Here is a 26,519-nt window from a genome sequence, read left to right as displayed (position 1 = left end):
TGTGCAACATGTATTATACTGCGATCTACCTGTACTACATGTACTGTACTACTCTTTACCTGTGCAACATGTATTATACTGCGATCTACCTGTACTACATGTACTGTACTACTCTTTACCTGTGCAACATGTATTATACTGCGATCTACCTGTACTACATGTACTGTACTACTCTTTACCTGTGCAACATGTATTATACTGCGATCTACCTGTACTACATGTACTGTACTACTCTTTACCTATACTACATGTATTATACTGCGATCTACCTTTACTACATGTACTGTACTACTCTTTACCTGTGTAACATGTATTATACTGCGATCTACCTGTACTACATGTACTGTACTACTCTTTACCTGTGTAACATGTATTATACTGCGATCTACCTGTACTACATGTACTGTACTACTCTTTACCTGTGTAACATGTATTATACTGCGATCTACCTGTACTACATGTACTGTACTACTCTTTACCTGTGCAACATGTATTATACTGCGATCTACCTTTACTACATGTACTGTACTACTCTTTACCTGTGCAACATGTATTATACTGCGATCTACCTGTACTACACGTACTGTACTACTCTTTACCTGTGCAACATGTATTATACTGCGATCTACCTGTACTACATGTACTGTACTACTCTTTATCTGTGCAACATGTATTATACTGCGATCTACCTGTACTACATGTACTGTACTACTCTTTACCTATACTACATGTATTATACTGCGATCTACCTTTACTACATGTACTGTACTACTCTTTACCTGTGCAACATGTATTATACTGCGATCTACCTGTACTACATGTACTGTACTACTCTTTACCTGTGCAACATGTATTATACTGCGATCTACCTTTACTACATGTACTGTACTACTCTTTACCTGTGCAACATGTATTATACTGCGATCTACCTGTACTACATGTACTGTACTACTCTTTACCTGTGCAACATGTATTATACTGCGATCTACCTGTACTACATGTACTGTACTACTCTTTACCTGTGCAACATGTATTATACTGCGATCTACCTTTACTACATGTACTGTACTACTCTTTACCTGTGCAACATGTATTATACTGCGATCTACCTGTACTACATGTACTGTACTACTCTTTACCTGTGCAACATGTATTATACTGCGATCTACCTGTACTACATGTACTGTACTACTCTTTACCTGTGCAACATGTATTATACTGCGATCTACCTTTACTACATGTACTGTACTACTCTTTACCTGTGCAACATGTATTATACTGCGATCTACCTGTACTACATGTACTGTACTACTCTTTACCTGTGCAACATGTATTATACTGCGATCTACCTGTTCTACATGTACTGTACTACTCTTTACCTGTGCTACATGTATTATACTGCGATCTACAATGCACTGTACTACTCTTTACCTATACTATATGTACTGTACTGCTCCCTACCTGTACCATATGTACTGTACTGCTATCTGTCTGTACTACATGTATTATACTGGTATCTACCTGTACTACATGTACTGTACTACTCTTTACCTGTGCAACATGTATTATACTGCTCTCTACCTGTACTATATGTACTGTATGCCTGCTACATGTTGTGTACTGCTATCTGCCTGTACTACATGGACCGTACTGCTCTTTACCTATACTACATGTACTGTACTGTTTTCTATCTGTACTACATGTACTGTACTTCTATCCATCTATACTGTATAGGTATCTGCCTGTGCTACATATACTAGTCCTTCTCAATCAATTAGAATATCATCAAAAAGTAAATTTATTTCAGTAATTCAATTCAATAAGTGAAACTCATATATTATATAGATTCATTACACACAGAGTGATCCATTTCCAGCATTTTTTTCTTTTAATGTTGATGATTATGGCTAACAGTTAATGAAAACACAAAATTTAGTCTCAGTAAATTAAAATATTAAATAAGCCCAATTTAAAAAATGATTTTTAATACCGAAATGTAGGCCTACTGAAAAGTATGTACAGTATATGCACTGAATACTTGGTCGGCACTCCTTTTGCATGAATTACTGCATCAATATGGTGTGGCATGGAGGCCGCTCATGGGGAAAAAAAGTGGCATGTCCTTTCTAAAGGACCTGAAGGAGCTTTGAGGCAGATTTTTTCAGCTTGCAAAATAATCTGTGTGAACTATGCCTTAGGGTTAGTGTCCACAATGACTGCTGCATGATCAGTGTGGTATACTCTGGCAAAAGCTAGCTCCAGGAATGTGATTTCAGTGATTTCAAAACTAAAAGAACAACAGCTTAGTACTCTATACTGAAAATTAAAAAAAGAGATTTTCCACATTTCTGCAAACATGGTTATTGTGGAGAACCGAACTAAATAAAAGTGTCACAGTTGGTATACAAGTATAACTTTTATTTTTTTATTTAGTAAACTGTTCACTACCTTAGTGCATGCAGGCCAAATAAGATCCACATATTCCCATACTGATTCCTGGCAGATGAAGCCTTTACTTGTGATCATCTTTGGCAATTTCTATATAAAACACACAAATGTTATTAACCTTACTTCATACACAACTTGACATACAGTGACAGACAAAACAGTGACAGAATTAAACTAACAGTGGTACGATCATGACAAGGCAAAAATTATGGTTATCCAACAATGAAAATAAGATTATTATTTTTTTTAAAGTGTTAAAAACAATCACAGCTCCTTCTAAATGTAACCAACACAATAGGGCAACTTCATGATAAATATTAATGTGCTGAAAGACTAAATGAGTGGGCCTCCTGCATGTGGCTACCCAGATGTTGGCATTTGCTCGTTTATCGGCTGATGGTTGCCATGTTTACACAAAGCAACTTTCATTTACCTCCTACTTCGATTTCTCTCCACAAGAAATTAATTTGTTTACATGCAATAGAAAGTTGTTAGTGATGACATAACTATGGAGGAATTGCAACAAAGCAGAACCAAGGGCCTGCTTACCATGCCCGGTATCGTGTTTCAACCATTTTTAGAGCCTGAGCTCCAGTGGTTGGTGTGCGGTACTATATGCCAGAGCGCCCACTAGTGGTCTGCATGAGAAACTACCTTCAAATTAGAAGACTTTCCTCTGCAGTCACATAATCTAATTTGACTGCCTTCATTACCTCTTTCTGAGCACCAACAGGTGCTATAGTGTCATGTTCATGGTCGCGGACTGTCATGCTCTCTCACCTCCTGACGGCCGCAGCCATGGGTCTGCGAGCGCTGGCCCCAGTCTCCTCCTCAGGAGACACCAGCGCTCACTTCCGCTTACCTCGGCCAGGTCCCGCTCTTAAAGGGCCAGCGAACGCACCTGAAGTTAATGTCAAAATTTGCCCATGAGTACCCTGGACTATAAGAAGGGCTCAGCCCCTTCCTCCCATACCTGAGCGTTGTTGTCGTACCCAAAGTTTGTCTAAGCAAATGGTCTCCTAGTGTTTCCCGTTCCCAGTTCCTGTACCTGTATCCTGTGCTATCCTGGTTAAGTGCCGTGCTGAACTCGTGCTGTGCTATATACCACGCCTGTCCTGCTACACCACGCCTGACGTCTGCCTGATGACTAGTCCCAGCCGAGCCTGTCTCGCTACTGTCCAAGCTGCCACAGGTACACTACACGAACTATAGACTGTGACCTGCGTCCTGTTGGCCAGCTGCCAAACCGTCCTCATACAGTCATCTGCCTGTCTGCAATTAGCCACATTAACCCCATCCCGACATCCGCCATATATATACGGCGCACGCCGGGTGGGGGAATATGGAGCGGGCTCACGGGCTGAGATCGCTCCATAGAGCGAGTGTGTCGGCTTACAGCCGACACTTCCGGTTAACGAATGGGATCCCGTTCGAGCGCGATCCCGCTTGTTTAACCCGTTAAATGCCACGTTCAATAGCGATCGCGGCATTTAAATTAATAAAAACGGGGGCGACCCCTTGTAACGTCCCAACGGCCCCAAAGCGGCGAGATCGGGGGGAGCCGTTGGTTGGGGGCCTGACGAAGTCCCAGGTCCGCCATCTTTGTACTACTATGAAGCCGAGACTGTCAGAATCGCGATATACTGCAATACATTAGAAATACATTACAATTAAAATAACTTTTTTTTAACAAATAAAAAAAAATTGAAAAATTAAAAGCTCAAAAAACCCCACTTTTCCCATTTTCCCTCCAAAATTAAAAACATCAGAATTGCTGTTTTTTGGTCCCTCCTTTTCCCACAAAATATTAAATAAAAAGTGATCAAAAAGTCTCACGTACCCCAAAATGGTACCAATATAAACTGCAGCTCGCCCCGCAAAAAATAAGTCCTCCCACAGCTAAATCGACAGAAAAATAAAAACTTTATGGCTCTCAGAATGTGGCGACAAAACTCAAATTTTATTTTAAATTTGCTGTAATCGCTGTAATCGTATTGACCCGCAGAATAAAGTTAACATGCCGTTTTTACCGTACGGTGAACGCCGTAAAAACAAAACCACCCAAAAGGTTGAGGAATCGTAGTTTTTTTCCTATTCCACCCCACACATATTTTTTTTTCTCGTTTCCCACTACATTATATGGTACAAAAAATGGTGCTGTGAAATTCTACAACTCGTCCCGCAAAAAACAAGCCCTCATACGGAAATATTGATGGAAAAATAAAAGAGTTATGGCTTTTGGAAGGTGGGGAGGAAAAAACAAAAGTGAAAATCCAAAAAATGGCTGCGGAGGGAAGGGGTTAAAGAGGCTCTGTCACCAGATTTTGCAACCCCTATCTGCTATTGCAGCAGATAGGCGCAGCAATGTAGATTACAGTAACGTTTTTATTTTTAAAAAACGAGCATTTTTGGCCAAGTTATGACCATTTTTGTATTTATGCAAATGAGGCTTGCAAAAGTCCAAGTGGGCGTGTTTAAAAGTAAAAGTACAACTGGGCGTGTATTATGTGCGTACATCGGGGCGTGTTTACTACTTTTACTAGCTGGGCGTTCTGACGAGAAGTATCATCCACTTCTCTTCAGAACGCCCAGCTTCTGGCAGATCACGCTGTGACGTCACTTCCCCAGGTCCTGCATCGTGTCAGACGAGCGAGGACACATCGGCACCAGAGGCTACAGTTGATTCTGCAGCAGCATCAGCGTTTGCAGGTAAGTAGCTACATCGACTTACCTGCAAACGCTGATGCTGCTGCAGAATCAACTGTAGCCTCTGGTGCCGATGTGTCCTCGCTCGTCTGACACGATGCAGGACCTGGGGAAGTGACGTCACAGCGTGATCTGCCAGAAGCTGGGCGTTCTGAAGAGAAGTGGATGATACTTCTCGTCAGAACGCCCAGCTAGTAAAAGAAGTAAAAACGCCCCGATGTACGCACATAATACACGCCCAGTTGGACTTTTGCAAGCCTCATTTGCATAAATATAAAAATGGTCATAACTTGGCCAAAAATGCTCGTTTTTTTAAAATAAAAACGTTACTGTAATCTACATTGCAGCGCCGATCTGCTGCAATAGCAGATAGGGGTTGCAAAATCTGGTGACAGAGCCTCTTTAAGGAGAAAGATAGAGGGCTGTGACCTGAAGGTCCCTAGCAGTTATGTCCATAGTGCCTTGCGTTGGTCCCTGGTGAAAACCGGGGGGCTTGTTAGACACTGCACTTCGACATTACCAGCACTAAACCTAAACTGGCGAAAAGGAATCCTGTATGTTCAGACAGGTTCAAGACAGTATACTCTGGCATAAAAAAGAATTCCGCTAGAGACCCAAGACCAAAAGACTTGTTGCAGCATTTTATCGGGCGAGTCAAGAAAAAATATATGAATCGGGAATAGATCATTTAGTATCTACAAATACTGTCAGCTCATCTTAATACTTTGCAACCAAGAGTGGTGGCCCAGACCCCCGCAGTTCTTGCTTTTGCTGTACCTGTGAATTCTGGACTTTGTATAGCAAAATTACCTATCGATTGAGACCCCAAAAGCTAAAGGGGCTTTCACAATCATTGTTTGATCCACTTTGAACTTCAGCCTGAGAAAGCTAAAGTGGCCCTGATAATCTCTCAGCTATCCGGGCAAGCCTCGCCTGGGCATCTATCTCCCTTGGGGGAACAGAACCACTCGTTCCTCCATAACTGTACAGCCTTCATAGAAACTACTCTGAAGCTCTTTGAGCCAGGTAGGGTATCTTCTGCAGCCGCCACCTTGTGGCAGTCAAATATCTGGTCGCGTGAAAAAAAATAACAAGTCATCCGCATATGCTGCAACCTTGTGTTTCTCCTCTTGTACTTGAACCCCCATAATATCCTGATTCCCCCTAATTTTCCGGAAAAAAGGTTCCAGGGTCAGACTAAAAATTATCGGGGACAATGGACAGCCTTGCCTAGTCCCTCTCCTGATCTTAAAATAGTCAGAGAAGCTCCCATTCATTTTTACCTGTGCCATAGGGTGAGAGTATAGAGACAGGACCTATGAGAGCATATGGTGACCTAATCCCAGATGGTGTATTGTTGCCTCAATAATCATTTAACTCTATTAAATGCTTTCTCAGCATCTGTTGACAATAACATCATTGGTATCTTTTTTTTCAACATATTGGATGATATTTATAGCTCTCACCGTGTTGTCCCTGGCCTCTCGCCCAGGCATAAAACCTACCTGGTCTTTATGTATGATATCCTGTATGTACAGTGAAGAAAATAAGTATTTGATCCCTTGCTGATTTTGTAAGTTTGCTCACTGTCAAAGACATGAACAGTCTAGAATTTTTAGGCTAGGTTAATTTTACCAGTGAGAGATAGATTATATAAAAAAAAGAAAATCACATTGTGAAAATTATATATATTTATTTGCATTGTGCACAGAGAAATAAGTATTTGATCCCCTACCAACCATTAAGAATTCAGCCTCCTCCAGACCAGTTACACGCTCCAAATCAACTTGGTGCCTGCATTAACCCCTTAAGGACGCAGCCTAGTTTTGGCCTTAAGGCTCAGAGCCCATTTTTCAAATCTGACATATTTCACTTTATGTGGTAATAACGTCGGAATGCTTAAACCTACCCAAGCGATTCTGAGATTGTTTTCTCGTGACACATTGGGCTTCATGTTCGTGGTAAAATTTGGTCGATATATTCAGTGTTTATTGGTGAAAAATTGCAAAATTTAGAGAAAATTTTGAAAAAATTGCATTTTTCAGAATTTAAATGCATCTGCTTGTAAAACAGACGGTTATACCACCCAAAATAGTTACTAGTTCACATTTCCCATATGTCTACTTTAGACTGGCATAGTTTTTTGAACATTATTTTATTTTTCTTGGACGTTACAAGGCTTAGAACATAAACAGAAATTTCTCATATTTTTAAGAAAATTTCAAAAGCCTTTTTTTTAAGGTACCTCTTGAGTTCTGAAGTGACTTTGTGGGGCCTATGTATTAGAAACTCTGATAAAACACCCCATTTTAAAAACTAGACCCCTCAAAGTATTCAAAACAGCATTTAGAAAGTTTTTTAACCCTTCAGGCATTTCATAGGAATTAAAGCAAAGTGGAGGTGAAATTTGCAAATTTCATTTTTCTTGCAGAATTTCAATTTTATTCATTTTTTTTCTGTAACACAGAATGTTTTACCAGAGAAACACTACTAAATATGTATTGTCCAGATTATGCCGTTTTTAGAAATGTCCCACATGTGGCCCTACTGCGCTCGTGGACTAAAACACAAGCCCTAGAAGCAAAGAAGCACCTAGTGCATTTTGAGGCCTCTTTTTTATTAGAATATATTTTAGGCAGCATGCCAGGTTTGACGAGGTGTTGAGGTGTCAAAACAGTAGGAATCCCTGAATAGTGACCCCATTTTGGAAACTACACCCCTCAAGGAATTCATTTATGGTTGTTGTTACCATTTTGGCCGCACAGTTTTTTTACAGCACGTATTTGAATTGGGCTGTGAAATGAAAAAAATGTCATTTTTTCCAATAAAATGTCATTTGTGATCAAAATTTCTTATTTTCACAGGGAACAAAATACCCCATTTTGTTGCCCAATTTGTCCTTAGTGTGGCAATACCCCATTTGTGGTGATAAACTGCAGTTTGGGCCCATGGGAGGGCTCAGAAGGAAAGGAGCGCTATATGTTTGTTGGAGTCCAGGTTTTGCTAGATTGGTTTTCGGGTGCCATGTCGCATTTGCAGAGCCTCAGAGGTATCAAAGCAATGGAAACCCACAAAAGTGACCCCATTTTGGAAACTACACCCCTCAAGGAATTCATTTATGGTTGTTGTTAGCATTTTGACCACACAGTTTTTTCACAGAACTTATTTGAATTGGGCTGGGAATGAAAACAAAATTATTTTTTTCAAATAATATGTCGTTTTGGCTGAAAATTTCTTATTTTCACAAGAAATAAAATACCCCATTCTGTTGCGCAATTTGTTCTGAGTGCCGCAATACCCCATTTGTGGTGATAAACTGCCGTTTGGGCCCATGGGAGGGCTCAGAAGGAAAGGACCACCATTTGGCCTACTGGGGATTTTCTAGTGCGAAGTCATGCATGCAGAAGCCCCTGAGGTACCAGTACAGTTGAAACCCGCAAGAAGTGACCCCGTTTTAATAACTACACCCTTAAGGCATTCATCTAGAGGTGTAGTGAGCATTTTGACCAGAGACCTACACCCCATAAACTGTAATGTGGGTTCTCCCGGGTATGGCAATACCCTACATGTGGCTGTTATCAGCTGCCTGGGCACACAGCAGGGCTCAGAGGGGAAAGACGAGGGGGTATAAGCTGTGCGGAGTGCATCAGGGTAAGTAAAATTGGGGTAAATTATAAACCAAGGGATGTATGATAAATTTTAAAACTGACTTTCATACAGAGCTCTGGTTATTCGGGACACGTGTTACATTGATATATTGTGTCATCCCTTATCGCCCTCTTATAGCAGACTTTGCACCTTTTTTGACTTTTTCCCTTCTTGCCAGTTTGGGGAACTTCTCCTGGAAAGTGTTGCCGCCTTGGTACGATGCGTGTGGCCCCGCTTCCAGAAGTACTGGGTGCCCCCCCTTCTTGGTCCCTAAAGATTAGGTTCTTGATAATCACCTCTTGAAATTCCAGGAAAGTTCCCATCTGGCCTGCACATCGACGTAGCACGTACGCATTGTACAATGCCATCTGTATGATGTGCACGGCCAGCTTCTTATACCACACCGCATGGCGCTGTAGGGCTTCAGGATTTGATCTGACAAGTCCACACCTCCCATGTACCTGTTGTAGTCCAGGATGCAGTCTGGTTTGGGGGTGGCCTTTCCTTCATATATCCTAAATCTGTAGGTATACCCTGATGCACTCTCGCAGCTTATACATCTTCACGCCATACCATGCCCTCTTACCCGGCAGGTACTCGCGGAATTGAACCCTCCCTTTAAAATGTACCAGGGACTCATCAATAGAAATACACTTCTCGGGGGTGAATGCTTGGGAAAACGGGGCACTGAGACGGTCTAATAGGGGTCTCCGTTTATACAAACGGTCAAAACTGGGGTCATCTCTGGGTGGGCACGGCTCATTATCAGTATAATGTAAGAAGCTAAGTATTGCCTCATTTATTTATTTTTTTAGGTTCCAGTTCAGTTCTGAAGTTGCTTTGAGGGGCCCGTATATTATAAACCCCTATCAAACACCCCATTTTAGAAACTAGACCCCTCAAAGTATTCACAACAGCATTTAGAAAGTTTATGAACCCTTTAGGTGTTTCACAGAAATTTAGAGCAAAGTAGAGGTGAAATGTACATTTTTTTTTTGTCAGAAAATCCTTTTTATACCATTTTTTTTATAACACAAAAGGATTATCAGAGAAACGCAACTTAATACGTATTGCCCAGATTCTGCAGTTTTGAGAAATATCCCACATGTGGCCCTAGTGCGGTAATGGACTGAAGCACCGGCCTCCGAAGCAAAGGAGCACCTAGTGGATTTTGAGGCCTCTTTTTTATTAGGCACCATGTCCGGTTTGAAGAGGTCTTGTGGTGCCAAAACATTGGGAACCCCCCAAAAGTGACCCCAATTTGGAAACTAGACCCCTTGAGGAATCCATTGTAGTTTTCTTGGGGTGCATGCAGCTTTTTGATCAGTTTTTATTCTATTTTTAGGTGGCGTGATGACTAATAAACAGCAATTCTACTATTGTTTTTTTATTCTTTTTTTTTTACTGCGTTCACCGTGCGCTATAAATGACATATTCACTTTATTCTGCGGGGCGATACGATTACGGCGATACCAGATGTTTACAGTTTTTTTTTTATGTCTTATGGCGTTTGCACAATAAAATACGTTTTGTAAACAATCATTCACTTTTTGTGTTACCTTATTCTAAGAGCCAGAACGTTTTTATTTTTCAATCAATAAAGCCGTGTGAGGACTTGTTTTTTGCGTAACGAACTGTAGTTTCGATCAGTACCATTTTTAGGTACATGCGACTTTTTGATCTCTTTTTATTAAATTTTTTGGGAGGTGAAGTGACCAAACAATTGTGATTGTGGTTCGGTTTATTATTATTTTCTTTTCACCGTGCGGGATAAATAACGAAATAATTTTGTAGTTCAGGCCGTTACGGACGCGGCGATACCAATTATGTATAGTTTATTTGTTTGTTTATATATTTTTATTAATAATAAATCACTGATAGGGGAAAAAGGGGGATTTTTACTTTTATTACTTTTAAAACTTTTATTTTCTTATTTTTACACATCTTTTTTTTACTTTTTTTTTACTGTATTACTTTGTCCCACTAGGGGACTTGAGGGCAGGAGGCCCTGATCGTAGTGCAGTGTATTAGAACTGTCAGCTACTCACTGACTGCAAGCATAGTGGGTCCTGACGTTGTCAGGACCCACTAGGCTTCCGTCTATGGCATAGCCGGATGCCATTGTTTGGTGTCCGGTTGCCATAGTCACCATCGCCGGCCGCTGTCGCGTAGCAGGCCGGCGATGGCAGCTTAACCCCTAAAAAGCCGCGATCTCTATAGAACGCGGCTTTTAAGGGGTTAATCAGCGGGGACACAGCGATCGGTCCCCGCTGTAGGAGCTGTGACAGCTGCTGAACAAGACAGCAGCTGTCACAGCTCCTGTATGTGTCGGGAGGACGGCCGAAACGGCCCTTACTCCCGAGACGTTCTATTAGGTCATGGAGCGCGAATGATGCAGCTGCCATGACGTAATAGTACGTCCAGGAGCGGGAAGGGGTTAAAGACAGCTGTCTTAAATGGTCACCTGTATAAAAGACTCCTGTCCACAGACTCAATTAATCAGTCTGACTCTAACCTCTACAACATGGGCAAGACCAAAGAGCTTTCTAAGGATGTAAGGGACAAGATCATAGACCTGAACAAGGCTGGAATGGGCTACAAAACCATAAGTAAGACGCTGGGTGAGAAGGAGACAACTGTTGGTGCAATAGTAAGAAAATGGAAGACATACAAAATGACTGTCAATCGACATCGATCTGGGGCTCCATGCAAAATCTCACCTCGTGGGGTATCCTTGATCCTGAGGAAGGTGAGAGCTCAGCCGAAAACTACACGGGGGGAACTTGTTAATGATCTCAAGGCAGCTGGGACCACAGTCACCAAGAAAACCATTGGTAACACATTACGCCGTAATGGATTAAAATCCTGCAGTGCCCGCAAGGTCCCCCTGCTCAAGAAGGCACATGTACAGGCCCGTCTGAAGTTTGCAAATGAACATCTGGATGATTCTGAGAGTGATTGGGAGAAGGTGCTGTGGTCAGATGAGACTAAAATTGAGCTCTTTGGCATTAACTCAACTCGCCGTGTTTGGAGGAAGAGAAATGCTGCCTATTACCCAAAGAACACCGTCCCCACTGTCAAGCATGGAGGTGGAAACATTATGTTTTGGGGGTGTTTCTCTGCTAAGGGCACAGGACTACTTCACCGCATCAATGGGAGAATGGATGGAGCCATGTACCGTCAAATCCTGAGTGACAACCTCCTTCCCTCCACCAGGACATTAAAAATGGCTCGTGGCTGGGTCTTCCAGCACGACAATGACCCGAAACATACAGCCAAGGCAACAAAGGAGTGGCTCAAAAAGAAGCACATTAAGGTCATGGAGTGGCCTAGCCAGTCTCCAGACCTTAATCTCATCGAAAACTTATGGAGGGAGATGAAGATCCGAGTTGCCAAGCGACAGCCTCGAAATCTTAATGATTTACAGATGATCTGCAAAGAGGAGTGGGCCAAAATTCCATCTAACATGTGTGCAAACCTCATCATCAAGTACAAAAAACGTCTTGACTGCTGTGCTTGCCAACAAGGGTTTTGCCACCAAGTATTAAGTCTTGTTTGCCAAAGGGATCAAATACTTATTTCTCTGTGCACAATGCAAATAAATATATATAATTTTGACTATGTGATTTTCAGGTTTTTTTTTTGTTATATAATCTATCTCTCACTGGTAAAATTAACCTAGCCTAAAAATTCTAGACTGTTCATTTTTTTGACAGTGGGCAAACTTACAAAATCAGCAAAGGATCAAATACTTATTTCCTTCACTGTATGGAGCCAAACGTGCTGCCAATATCCTAGAAAACAATTTTGTATCTATATTTAATAGAGATATTGGACGGTAGCTTGCACATTGTTCAAGATATTTACCTTCCTTCCCTATAACGGTTATATGAGGCCTAAGAGAGTCAATTGGGATCTGCTGTCCTTCTTTGATTGCATTAAGCGCAATTTGTGGCTGTTTTTCTGCAGCTGGAACTGTGGCTTTAGTCAAGGTGGAGGGAATTATGAACAGTTCCAAATATCAGTCTATATTGGCACAAAACCTGCAGAGGAATTTCACCTTTCAGCACGACAATGACCCAAAGCATACCTCCAAATCAACAAAAGAATGGCTTCACCAGAAGATCAAAGTTTTGGAATTGCCCAACCAGTGCCCAGACCTGAATCCCATTGAAAATCTGTGGGGTGACCTGAAGAGGGCTGTACACAGAAGATGCGACTTTGTAGGCTACCGGAGAAAGCTATTTTTAGCCATGGGACCTGTGTTGTGGCCAAAGTCGTCGTGTAGCCCCAGCCTAGAACTATACTATATATATATCAATATTTATGAGAGAAACAGACAAACAGACAAACATGAGATAGATCGATATGAGAAAAATATGAGATAGATATGAGAGAAATATGAGAGAGAAAGATAGATGTGAAATAGATAGATAGATAGATAGATAGATAGATAGATAGATAGATAGATAGATAGATAGATAGATAGATAGATATAGATAGAGATAGATAGATAGATAGAAGGACAGATAGATAAAACTTTATTCATCCCCACAGGGAAATTAATTTGGAGTTGTGACCCCCATATGGGTATTTATTGTACAGTTTTAGGCTGGGGCTACACGGCGGCTTTGGAAAATTTGCACTCCAAAAGCCAGCATCATTCATTTTAAGTTCCGCCTTGCGCCCAGCGTGTATGAAATGCACACATATTTGGTATCGTTGTAGTCGGCAGAAGTTGCCAAGTATGTATAACAGTGGCATGCACCCGATGTCAAAAAAGGTAACCTGAATTCACATATTTGGGAAAAAAAATAGAGGACAAAAATCTTTTATATGTCACTAAACTAATACCTTGAGGGGTCTAATTTCCAAAAAAAGAGTCATTTTGGGGGTGTTGACAGTGTTTTGGCACTTTACAATATCTGTAATGGTCGTATGGTGTCAGCAAACCAGCTTTGGAAAATTTGCTCTCCAAAAGCAAGTTTGCACACCATTCATTGTAAGCTCCGCCTTGTGCCCAGCGTGTAAGACATACACGCATATTGGTATCGGTAAAGTCGTCAGAAGTTGCCAAATATGCATTTAGGTATGTTTACCCAGTGGCATGCACCAGATGTAAAAAAATCATCACCTAAAATTACATATGCACATTTTTTTTACATTTATTTCCCTTTTTTCCTTGTACTTTTTTTTAAAAAGTAAAATATATCTATTATTTTTTTTATACAATATGGAAGCCCAACAAGTTCTGAGAAAAACAAGATCAAATACATGTAGATTGGAAGAGTAATAGAAGAACAATTTGCTTTTAAATTGGCACATGGCTAAAACTTGAAAATGGGCCTAGTCAGGAAGGGGGGTAAAGCCTCTGGTCAGGAAGTGTTTAAGGGTATGCATATTTATGCAACCACATTATTTTTGTTCTTTATTTTTCTTTTTCCAGCCTAAATTATTTCAGTTTTGTTTTCCAATGGAATTGTACAGATTATGGGTCACATTAAAGGTGGAAAAAGTTCAGAAATGATTCATCTTGTACTGATTTTGTAACATGTAACATGGCATTTTAACAGGGGTGTGTAGACTTTTTATATCCACTGTATCTTGATGACATTCTCATCTTCTCACGCTCCATCCTCTAAAGCAGGGGTCTCAAGCACGCGGCACCTGGGGCAGTCATCTGCGGCCCGCGGGACACAGAGCCTCTAGTACAGACTCTGCTCCGGGACTCTGTGGAATTCCCGGACACCGCTGTCCATATATGGACAGTGTTGTTAGGGTCTTCCTCAGAGCAGAGTCCCGAGCAGAGCGCTAGTACAGGCTCTGCTCCGGGACTCTGTGGAATTCCCTGAAATTGCTGTCCTCATATTGACAGCGATGTCTGGGGCTTCCCCAGAGCTGGAGTCCCGTGCAGAGCGCTAGTATCGGCTCTGCTCCGGGGACTCTGTGTGGAATTCCCTGACATCGCTGTCCATACATCAACAGTGATGTCAGGGGCTTCCCCAGAGCAGGAGTCCCAGTGAAGTCAGGAGCACAGCTGGAGTTCCAGGAAGAGCCTACTAGTGCTCTGCCCGGGACTCCAGCTCTGGGGTTGCCCCTGACATCACATTTCCGTCCAGGAGAATCCCCTGACTTCACAGTGTATGGACAGTGACGTGAAGCGCTCCAACAGCAGAGGAATCCCCAGCCAAAGCGTCGGCAATGCTCTGGCTGGGGATTTCACTCCTAGAGGGAGCGCCAATGGAGCTATCTACTTGGGGTGTGTGTGGCATTATCTGCGGAGGGCACTGTGGCAGCATCTGCGGAGGGCACTGTGGCAGCATCTGCGGAGGGCACTGTGGCAGCATCTGCAGAGGGCACTGTGGCAGCATCTGCGGAGTGCACTGTGGCAGCATCTGCGGAGGGCACTGTGGCAACATCTGCGGAGGGCACTGTGGCAGCATCTACGGAGGGCAATGTGGCAGCATCTACAGAGGACACTGTGGCAGCATCTACAGAGGGCACTGTGGCAGCATCTAGAGGGCACTGTGGCAGCACCTACAGAGGGCACTGTGGCAGCATCTACAAGTGGGTGTGTGGCAGTATCTGCAGAGGACACTGTGGCATTATCTAGGGGTGTGTTGCATTATCTACAGAGAGCACTGTGGCATTATATACAGAGGGCACTGTGGCATTATCTACAGAGGGCACTGTGGCATTATCTACAGAGGGCAATGTGGCATTATCTACAGAGGGCAATGTGGCATTATCTACAGAGGGCACTGTGGCACTATCTAATAAGGGGCTGCCCAATCTTGACATGTGTGTCTGCCAAACGCTGCCAACTGAGCCGCCGGACTGCATTTAAACTTACACTTAAACTGGAAAACTGGATTGTTGAAATAAGCACGTGGAGAATTCTCTCAAATTTTAAACCTAGCGGTATTATTATAGTAATGTAGTATTATTATAGTAATGTAGTATTGTTATAGTAATGTATTATTATAGTAATGTAGTATTATTATAGTAATGTAGTAATGTTATAGTAATGTCGTATTATTATAGTAATGTAGTATTGTTATAGTAATGTAGTATTATTATAGTAATGTAGTAATGTTATAGTAATGTCGTATTATTATTATAGTAATAGCGTTATAGTAGTTCAAATAACTAATTGATTAACAATCATTTTGTATTGTATCAAATTTGAAAGTAATGCGGCCCGTCAACTTCCCATTTTTTCTATATGTGGCCCATTTACCCGGCCAAGTTTGAGACCCCTGCTCTAAAGGGTATAACGCCATATTGATAGTGGTTGACCGCTTTTCTAAGATGGCACATTTTAACCATTCAAGGGTTTACACTCAGCCCCTGTCCTAGCCACCAGCTTTATTAGAGAAATCTTCTGCCAATCATTCACCCCCCTATAACTTATCCAATTTGACTGACTTCATAAGGCTCTTTCTGAGTACCAACAGGTTCTAGAGTATAAGGTCCCATTCTGACTCCAGCACTCTCGTTCCAGTACCTGTGATTGACTATTCATGTACCTGACCTTAGCCACTGACCCAGTTTCTTAACCATTGCTTGTGACCCTGACCTCGGCTTTATTTGACTATTCTCTTGGATCTTGATTTAGAACTGTACCCTCATACAGTCATCTACGTGTCATATTCCTGACATCATGGTGCACATTGCTGAGCGTTCATGCCAGGAATACAACACATGACCGATGAGTCGTCTGATTAGCTGCAGCGGTCACGTGCTGACCGCATCTAATAAAAAACGTACATTTACACATTGATATTTGCAGCAGTTTGTAAAAAAATGTAACAATCCTAGAGCGCTAACGGCTGTTCTGGATACGGGAGCTATGGAGACGAGCAGGACACTCTGTCTCCCACTGAAGATTTATGAGCAGCCGGCACCAAAGACTTTACACAGTCTGTGATGCTGCTAGGAGCAAGATAGCTAATACAAGTGATTCGGAAAAACAATTATAGTGCACACTTTTGCACTACTATAGTTTTTCACTGGAGGTACGCGTTAAATGCAGTATATTGAAAGTATAGAAGCATATTAGAAAGTTGAGTAACTTTTCTATAGTCAACGTATACGTTTTTTTTTACATGAAACTGGAAAAGCATCTTAAACTTGTGACATAAATGGGTTATGACATGCAATCAAGCATTCCATATTTTTGATGTACTGTACTTAATTCTCGCATTAATATCTGCAAATAAGGGAAACAATATCTTTGCCCATTATATGCTACTAGACATTTGGAAGCGTTCAGTATGTAAGTTAACAACTTGACAGTGACCTTTCGCAAGGTTTTAGATGGTATTCCCAGTAAGTAGGTTATAGCACGTAGGGGATTCTTATTCCTAGTGTATAGTTTTCCTTCAAGGCTGCTAGAAACAAATAGATAACTCAAGGGATAAATAGCTTTTATGCTAGTCGGTGAGTTTATACTAACAAAATGATTATGTGCAAACAATAAAGTTTTTGCTATCTGAATATTTTGGAACAGGGTTCAAGGTTTACATGGGCCCATGGGCTATAGAGTTACAGTGGGCCTCTTTATGCTTCAACCTCTTTCCTCCACCCAGTATATTTATTATACACCAATAATGTTGCCAGTGAAATTTCAGTCATGGTACTCTTAGGCCTGGCCTACACTATGGGAGGAATTTGGCATAGTACTGGCGTAGAAAAGATGCAAAAAAAACAAAAAAGTCGCCGTTTGCGTTAAAAACTGTGACTTTTATTTTTTCTTTACTCCACCCTCAACTCTTTTATTAAAAAGGGTGTGGCTTAGAAAAGCGTGTGGGGACGGCCGCGGCCCGACTAATTTATTATAGTTTACGCCAAAAAATTGGCATAAATTATACAATCTACGCCAGCTCCGAGCTGATGTAGATTTCACTTTGTGGGGTGTAGCAAAGTAACCAGGCCCTGTACTTTGCCCTCTCGAAATACCCCCACTCATCAGACAATAAAACACAATACCAAAAAAAAAAGTAAACTCAACTCACTACTCTTTTTCCCTCATGGTCCTCTCAGTCTCTGTCACGAAGAGTCTGTGGACCCACTGGGCCGTACCGCCCTGGCGGTAAAGCAGCTGGCCAACAGGGCGCAGGTCAATGTCTATAGTTCGTATCGGTACCTGTGGCAGCTCGGACAGCAGCAGAGCAGGCTCGGCTGGGACTAGGCAGCAGGTAGACGTCAGACGAGATGACGCAGGTCAGACGTGGGATACAGCACGACACGACTTTGGCACAACACAGTGCTAGACCAGGATAGTATGGAATGCAGGGAACAAGAACACACTAGGAGGCCATCACATAGACAAACTTAGGAAACATCAACAACGCTCAGGCATAGAAGCAGGGGACTGGAGCCCTCTTATAGTCCAGGGTACTCACGGGTTCAAGTTCATCAGAAGGAGGAGGCTGGGGCCAGCGCTCGCTGACTCGTGGCTGCGGCTGTCAGGAGGAGCTTGCAGCTGACGGCCCGCAGCCACGTACATTACAGTCTCTCACTACGGCCCGCGGCTAATACAAAATACTGACCATTGGCAGCATCAGGATGTTGTACGAGTCGCAGAATGCTGAGGGGACTTGAGGGGGGAAGCAAAGAGGTGCGGTGAGCATCTAGCCGCGAAACTCAGAGCAGGTCCTATTCTTGTCCGTGTTTGGGGCTCAGTCTCACCCATTCAAGTGCATGGCGGCGTGAAAACCACGGACAGCACACCGAAGCCATTCGTGTGCTATCCGTGTTTTGATGATACATTGTTTACAGACTGCAAAATACAAACGGTCGTGTGAACGTAGCCTTATGCAGGACAGAGAGCAGCAGTGTGCACTCCCTCCTCCAGTGGGTCCCGGGCGAATGCCTGAATTTCCTGGGTTCTGACACCGTCAGTGTGTTGGAATATTTTGTAAATGGCAATCAGACTGGTAACTTCTTAAACAGGAAATGTAAATACTAAAATCAGGACATTTTTATTTTTGGGCAAAACTTTATTGATCTTACAGAAAACATTGCATTAAAGGGGTTTTCCCATGAAGGACATTTATGACATATCCACAGGATATGTCATAAATGTTAGATAGATGCGGGTCCCACCTCTTGGACCCACACCTATCTCTAGAACGGGGCCCCCTAATCCCCGTTCTAGCTTTTTTTGCTCACACTGCCTCCCGGCCACTTAAACAGCGTAACTCGCTGAGCTACACTGTGTCCGTAACTCTCACTAGTATTGAATGGCAGTTACGGAAGCAGCGTAGCATGTGAGCTTCGCTGTTTCCGTAACTACTATTCAGTTATATGGGAGTTACGGAAACAGTGTAGCTCAGCGAGTTACGCTGTTTCCGTAACTCCCGGCCATGTAATCAGTAAGTGGCCGGGAGGCAGCGTGAGCACAAAAAGCTAGAACGGGGATTAGGGGGCCCCGTTCTAGAGATAGGTGCGGGTCCAAGAGGTGGGACCCGCATCTATCTAACATTTATGACATATCCTGTGGATATGTCATAAATATTCTTCATGGGAAAACCCCTTTAATGATCATGCTGAGGAAAATAATATGGCATTTTTATTGGAACATGGAAACATCTTTAAATCAATTGCAGACAAAGCAATAAACATAGTTGACAAACTATTCAACAAGAGAGAACTCCAAGAGAAATAGAAAAATAAGTCTTGTCTATCGAGAGTAATGAATGTTTTTTCAAATGGCAGATGTCAAACTTTCCCGAAGTGGCATTGCCAGTTACAACACACTTATTAGAAAAATCAAGTGATAGCATTGTAGTATATTATCTCTACTTGAGAACAAGAAGGGTGATCTATCTAATGATGTAAATATAATTAGGACCATGAGTTTTTTAACTCCTTAACGCCGAAGGACGGATATATCCGTCCGCAGCAGCTGCTAGTTCGCGCAGGAGGACGGATATATCCGTCCTGTGATGGCGCGGGTACTGAGACTGTACCCACGCGATCAGCGGCAGGAGCACGGCTGTTATACCCAGCCTGGCTCCTGCTGCAACTGCCGGAATCGAAGCGCGCTCCGATTCCGGCAGTTTAACCCATTAAATGCCGCTGTCAATAGTGACAGCGGCATTTAATCTGTTTGACAGAGGGGGGAGCTCCCTCTGTCACCCGATCGGCGCCCCCGCAAACAAATCGCGGGTCGCCGTCGGGTTTCCATGACAGCCGGGGGTCTAACAAAGACCCCCAGGTCTGTCTTCCGCAACTGCCTGTTAGGCGATGCCAGAGGCATGACCTAATAGGTTGCCTGTCAGTTTTACACTGACAGGCAATAATGCTTTGGTATACGAAGTATACCAAAGCATTATATATGCGATCGGCACATCGCATAGTGAAGTCCCCTGGTGGGACTAAAAAAAAAAATGTAAAACAGTCAAATAAAGTTTGTGAAAAAAAAAAAAAGAATAATTACAGTCAAAGTCAAATAAAACTACTTTTTTGGCCCAAAAAGTGGTTTTATTTAGTAAAACGGTCAAAACAAATCACACATACACATATATGGTATCCCCGCGATCGTAACAACTTGACCAATAAAATGAACATATTAATTAAACCGCCGGATGAACAGCGTCCAAAGAAAACGCAAAAAACAACGTCAAAATTCTCTCTTTTCTCCCATTCCCCCCATAAAAAATAAAATAAAAGTTAATCTATAAGTCCTATGTACCCCAAAATAGTACTAATGAAAACTACACATTGTCCCGCAAAAATCAAGCCCACGTACGGCCACATCGACGGAAAAATAAAAACGTTACGGCTCTTGGAATGCGGCGATGCAAAAACAAGTAATTTTTTTCTAAAAGGGTTTTTATTGTGCAAACGTAGGAAAAACATATAAAACCTTTACATATTTGGTATCCCCGTAATCGTGCCGACCCATAGAATAAAGTTAACATGTTATTTACGCTGCATAGTAAACGGCGTAAATTTATAACGTGAAAATTAATGCTGGAATAGCTGCTTATTTTCAATTCTCTCCTAAAATAAAGTTAATAAAAGTTAATCAATATGTTATAAGCATCTAAAAATGGTACAATTACAAAATACAACTCGTCCCGCAAAAAACAAGCCCTTACACGGCTATGTCGACGGAATAAAAAAAGAGTTACGACTCTTGGAATGCGACCGTGAAAAAACAAAAAATAATCCTTGGTCATTAACGTGCAAAATGGCCCGGTCATTAAGGGGTTAATGTTATTCATTACTGCATGTATTTTATTACTTTATGACAGATAAATGTTTTTTTAAAATTAATTGTAGATAATTACTGTATTGTAACAGTACAGTTTAAGGCCCCATGCGCACAACTGTAGATTTCATCTGTAATTAAGGACCCATTCATTTCTAGGACCGACGGGCACCTTCCCATATATTTACGGGACGGAGTCCGGGCCGTAGAATGTGTCGTGCCCACGGTCACCTCGGAGACGCCAGCACACGCGGCTGCACTGTTCCTCTGTCTCCACCTTAAAGGGCCAGCTCGCGCACATTTGAAATGTTCATGACTCACTTTCCACCCTGGACTATAAAAACGGCTCTGCCCTTCCTCTCCTTGCCTGAGCGTTGTTGTGTTTACACATGTTCGTTAGCAAATGGTCCCTTAGTTGTATCCTGTTCCCAAATCCTGTATGCCGTATACAGTAATTGTGTTTGTTCCTGTGCGAAGTCTAGTGTTGGAGTCAAGTTTATCCTCTGTGCCAAGTGTCATCTGCCACGCCAAGTGTTTTCTGTCACGCCAAGTGTCATCTGTATAGAAGTGTCTACTACGCCACGTATCTGTCTGGACTGCTATACAGGTACTCTACTTCTAAAGACTTGCATTGACTGTGTTTTGGCCAGCTGCTACTCCGCTACGGCAGAGCGGCCTAGTGGGTCCTCATACCCCCACACAAAGCTTCTGTAAAAAATAGGACATGTCCTATTTTTTTATTTTACTGACCATGCTCCCATACTTTATAATGAGCATGGCCTGCAAATGCGGACGACTTTCCGCGGCCGTCCGTAGCTGTAATCACGGACCGGGATTACAGCTACAGCCGTGTGCAGGGGGCCTAAGTAAAAGTAATTGATAGTCTGCAGGAGCTCATATGACAACAGAGATATACTGAAAAGCAATTAGAACAATGAAATAGCACAGATAGAAAACGTAAAAATAAAATCTGGAAAAATTCAAAAATACTGTATTACAAAAAAAAAGGTTTTGCTGCTCTTTTATTTTATATCTGACCATTAAAAATGTAACACAATGCTGCAAGACTAGGGCAAACCGTAAGAACAATACTGACCTGACAAAGGTGGGTGCTATAACCAGATACTTGGATGGCTGTCACTTTGAATTGCTTAATGGAAAACATCTGAATAAAGCCTTTCCATATCAGAGACTGAGTTTTAGCCCTTAGAGCATCACTGGAAAGAAAAGAAAAGCAAACACTGGGTGAGAGTTCATAATGGAAATGTTAGTATACTTCAAATACAAGTCTCAAGATTTTATAAGATAACACCTTATAAGATAGGCCAAATTTACATACATACATACATAAATAAATAAAGAAATACTTTACTTTCCCATGCTGTCAATGGCCTCTCCTGCCTCTGAGGGTAGTAGCTTCTCCACATGGCTCTTTTCCTTTGCAATTTTGATTGTTGATTTTACTTTTGTCCATTGGCTCGAATGCATCATTTCTGAAGGTTTGATTTTCCCTGTGCAACAGATATCACTATTAAATATTAAATATGCATTTCATTTGACATAACCTGAACGAATTAAATTAGCTGAATTTTTTTAAAAAAAAGAGTCCCAGTAACCCTATTCTATGCTTGTTCAGCTCGTCCAAATTCAAATTTTTGGGAGGTGGGACAGATCAGTGTAACCCCAAAAATGTTGGTGCCATTTATTTAGCAAAATGCTCTGGTAATGGAGTTACTTATATAAAGAGCTGTGTCCTGAGCATGGACTTGGCTGTGGAAAGGCTAGGCACCTTACCTGCCATAGAGTATACTGAAAAGTGTGAGCATTTTATGTACTCACACAGTTTAATTTTGAGTATTCATCTTACCCATGCAAATAAGACAATTGAGGTCCAGAAGGTGAGTTTTGTGTTGTGCTGTTGTATCAGTGTTTTTTTCTGTTATTACTTCAACATTTGAGCCTTGTACATCTTTGGAATTCCAAGGTGCATTCTAAGGATAAAAGTTATATATTATATAAATTATATGAGTGCAGCATCATACTATTAACTGCGAGATATCAACATTCATGATACTAAATCATCACATAGCCTTGCTATATGGCTACTTTTGTAATCAAAATAAATATTACAGTTAGGCTACATTCATAAGAGCGTGACAGATTTACGTTCATAAAAAACGTGTGTAAATCTGTCCGTGTGCGTTTTTACATCAGTGTGCTTTGCGAGTGGCATATGTTTTTCACGCACTTGCAAGCACTTCTTTTTTTTTCAATGTAATTGATGCGTGAAAGATGGACTGCACACAGAGGTGCGTCCTTGTGCTGTCCGTGGTATTCACGCACCCATCGATTTGGGCGGCTAGGTTTGTGAAAACGCACCAATATAGGACATGCAGTGAGTTTCACGCAATGGACACTCGCTGCCTGAACACGCACGTATGTGTGAATAGCCCCAATGAAATCAATGGGTCTGTATGCTGTGTATTGTTTCAACGCACAGCACACGGACGAGATTCACGCTCGTCTGAATGAGCCCTAAGGCTCCAGCACTAAATACGGTAGCATTGAAGACAAAGCGAGCCATATTGTGAAGATTTTAATGGTTGAAAATATAAGTTCTGACATTTTTTATGTTTTTTTAAATTTGTAATGGCAGATATATTTTATAGCAGAATCCCCACCAAGAGGTCAGAATCCCACCATTCAGACTTTTATGACATATTCAAATATTCACAATAAACCTGCAGAATTCCCTTTCAGATATTTACTCACAGACAGATCCTCCAAAGTAAACATTTGATCCGGTGATGTATCAATTTCAATCAGCCCCTTGTGTGTGAGCTTTATCATCTGCTGGTTTTCATTTCGTTCCTTTTCTGTTTTCTCAATGATCTCCAAAGTCTAGAACAAAGAGGGACAAAAGTTAAAGGAACAGTGTCATCGCAAATAATTTTTTTATATGTTAAAGATGTTAGTGCTTTAATAAAAACGTTTATATTCATTTGTGTGTTTGTGTTTTACTGTTTCTTATTTTTACACTTTTTCTTCCCTATGGGGGCTGCCATTTTTTGTTCCATTTCTGTGTGTGTCGATTAACGACACACACAGACATGGAATACAGCAGCCACAGTCCCATAGGGACTGCGAACGGCTCCCGTCCCATTGACTGCCGTGTACGGCGTCTGTGTGGGAACTGCGCATGCGCCGCTCCCACACAGTCCTATTCGAAATAGGCGCCGTCCGGCGCCATTTTCCTGTGGACCGGAAGTCGCGGCCGGACAGTAATATTACTACTTCCGGTCGCGGCTTCCGGACTTGTGCACATGGAACAGCGGCAGCAAACGGAGCGGACGGGCCGGAGGGAGCCGCGGCGGCAGGAGCAGGTAAGAGATTTCAATGTATGTTAGTGTTTGTGTGTGTTTACTACTGTATGTAAACCTACTACACTGTGGGTTACCTCAAAAAATGGCGACACACAGTGTAGGAGGTTAAACCTTTCAAACCCCTCGTTTATCCCGGCACTAGCCAGGATAAAGGAGGGGTGGATGCTGAGAGCTCACTAGAGCGAGGGCTTTTAACCCAATGTTGCAATGCTGCAATTTGGGAACAGCCCCATCTAGTGGCCAAAAATGGGTAGTATTATAAATTAGAAATAATTTATAATATTTCCTGGCTCGTGCCAAAAAAAAAAAAAAAATTTGAACAATGTTTAATCACCCACACACTAAATGTTTAAATTTAAAAAAAAAAACATGTTTTTCTGGCAACACATTCCCTTTAAGATACTGAGTCTAGTTTAAAGAGGCTCTGTCACCAGATTTTGCAACCCCTATCTGCTATTGCAGCAGATCGGCGCTGCAATGTAGATTACAGTAACGTTTTTATTTTTAAAAAACGAGCATTTTTGGCCAAGTTATGACCATTTTTGTAGTTATGCAAATGAGGCTTGCAAAAGTCCAAGTGGGTGTGTTTAAAAGTAAAAGTCCAAGTGGGCGTGTATTAGGTGCGTACATCGGGGCGTTTTTAATACTTTTACTAGCTGGGTGTTCTGATGAGAAGTATCATCCACTTCTCTTCAGAACGCCCAGCTTCTGGCAGTGCAGACACAGCGTGTTCTCGAGAGATCACGCTGTGACGTCACTCACAGGTCCTGCATCGTGTCAGACGAGCGAGGACACATCGGCACCAGAGGCTACAGTTGATTCTGCAGCAGCATCAGCGGTTGCAGGTAAGTAGCTACATCGACTTACCTGCTAACGCCGATGCTGCTGCAGAATCACCTGAAGCCTCTGGTGCCGGTGTCCTCGCTCGTCTGACACGATGCAGGACCTGTGAGTGACGTCACAGCGTGATCTCTCGAGAACACGCTGTGTCTGCACTGCCAGAAGCTGGGCGTTCTGAAGAGAAGTGGATGATACTTCTCATCAGAACACCCAGCTAGTAAAAGTATTAAAAACGCCCCGATGTACGCACCTAATACACGCCCACTTGGACTTTTACTTTTAAACACACCCACTTGGACTTTTGCAAGCCTCATTTGCATAACTACAAAAATGGTCATAACTTGGCCAAAAATGCTCGTTTTTTAAAAATAAAAACGTTACTGTAATCTACATTGCAGCGCCTATCTGCTGCAATAGCAGATAGGGGCTGCAAAATCTGGTGACAGAGCCTCTTTAAAGAAAACTATTGCTATCTCTTCAGTTCATAGTAAATATATCTTACATGCTGCCTCTCTTGGTTTCTCCAGTTTGTTAGCTCCTGGTGAGCCATTTCTGTAGGGCTCATCTGAACAAGAGATTGTGGGATGATCTCACCAAGTACCACACGTTGAAAGAAAATCTGAAAAAGATAAGAATAAAGAATATGAAGTTCAAAGAACTGCTAGTGAGATTTTGTTTATCTGAAAGACACAGGGTTAAGGGGGTTTTACACAGGACGATTATCGGGCAGACGAGCGTTGACGATAATTGCCCTGTGTAAACAGGGGAATGATCAGCAGATGAACGAGCAAACGCCTTTATTAGGCCCCTCGGCTGCCATCGTAGACACAGACAATCAGCGATTTTATCGCCGGGTGCCGGTGGGATGAGAGGAAGCTCTCTCCAAAACCACTCAGATGTGGCGCTCGCTATTGAGCACCGCATCTGAAGGGTTAAACAGGTGAGATCGATACTAATACACAGTGAACGACATAAAGAATAAAATAAAAAACTATTTCAGAATTGCTGTTTTCTGACACCAATAAAAACTACAAAAAATGAGCCCTCATATAACGTCGGCAGAAAACTAATAATGTTAAATATTTATTTTTTTTCAAAAGAGGTTTTATTGTGCAAAAGTAGTAAAAAGTTAAGAAACTTTAAAACTTGGTATCACAATAATCATAACGAGCCACAGAATAAATTATTTATAACACACGAATAGCAGAATTGCTGTTTTTTTTATTACCTACCCCCAAAAAAGTTAATAACAGTTAATCAAAAAATCATAC

The 26,519-nt window shown here is 41.9% G+C and overlaps 1 protein-coding gene across 7 annotated transcripts in view; it reads right to left on the bottom strand.

Moving 5' to 3' along the window:
• SPOCD1 (SPOC domain containing 1) overlaps positions 1 to 26,519 on the bottom strand; it is a 204,352-nt gene that overhangs the window by 78,262 nt on the left and 99,571 nt on the right. For all 7 annotated transcript variants that reach the window (XM_075853156.1, XM_075853151.1, XM_075853158.1 and 4 more), the window contains 6 exons: positions 25,751 to 25,867; positions 23,798 to 23,926; positions 22,893 to 23,016; positions 22,398 to 22,536; positions 22,122 to 22,242; positions 2,449 to 2,538 (listed from right to left, as the gene is read on the bottom strand). In XM_075853156.1, the coding sequence (XP_075709271.1) occupies positions 2,449 to 2,538; positions 22,122 to 22,242; positions 22,398 to 22,536; positions 22,893 to 23,016; positions 23,798 to 23,926; positions 25,751 to 25,867 (720 nt within the window). The remainder of the gene's footprint in view (positions 1 to 2,448; positions 2,539 to 22,121; positions 22,243 to 22,397; positions 22,537 to 22,892; positions 23,017 to 23,797; positions 23,927 to 25,750; positions 25,868 to 26,519) is intronic.

Source organism: Rhinoderma darwinii, chromosome 2 (assembly GCF_050947455.1).
Source record: "Rhinoderma darwinii isolate aRhiDar2 chromosome 2, aRhiDar2.hap1, whole genome shotgun sequence".
NCBI classification, from domain to species: Eukaryota; Metazoa; Chordata; class Amphibia; order Anura; family Rhinodermatidae; genus Rhinoderma; species Rhinoderma darwinii.
Note: the sequence above shows the minus strand (reverse complement) of the source record. Positions and strands in the feature narration are given on the sequence as shown.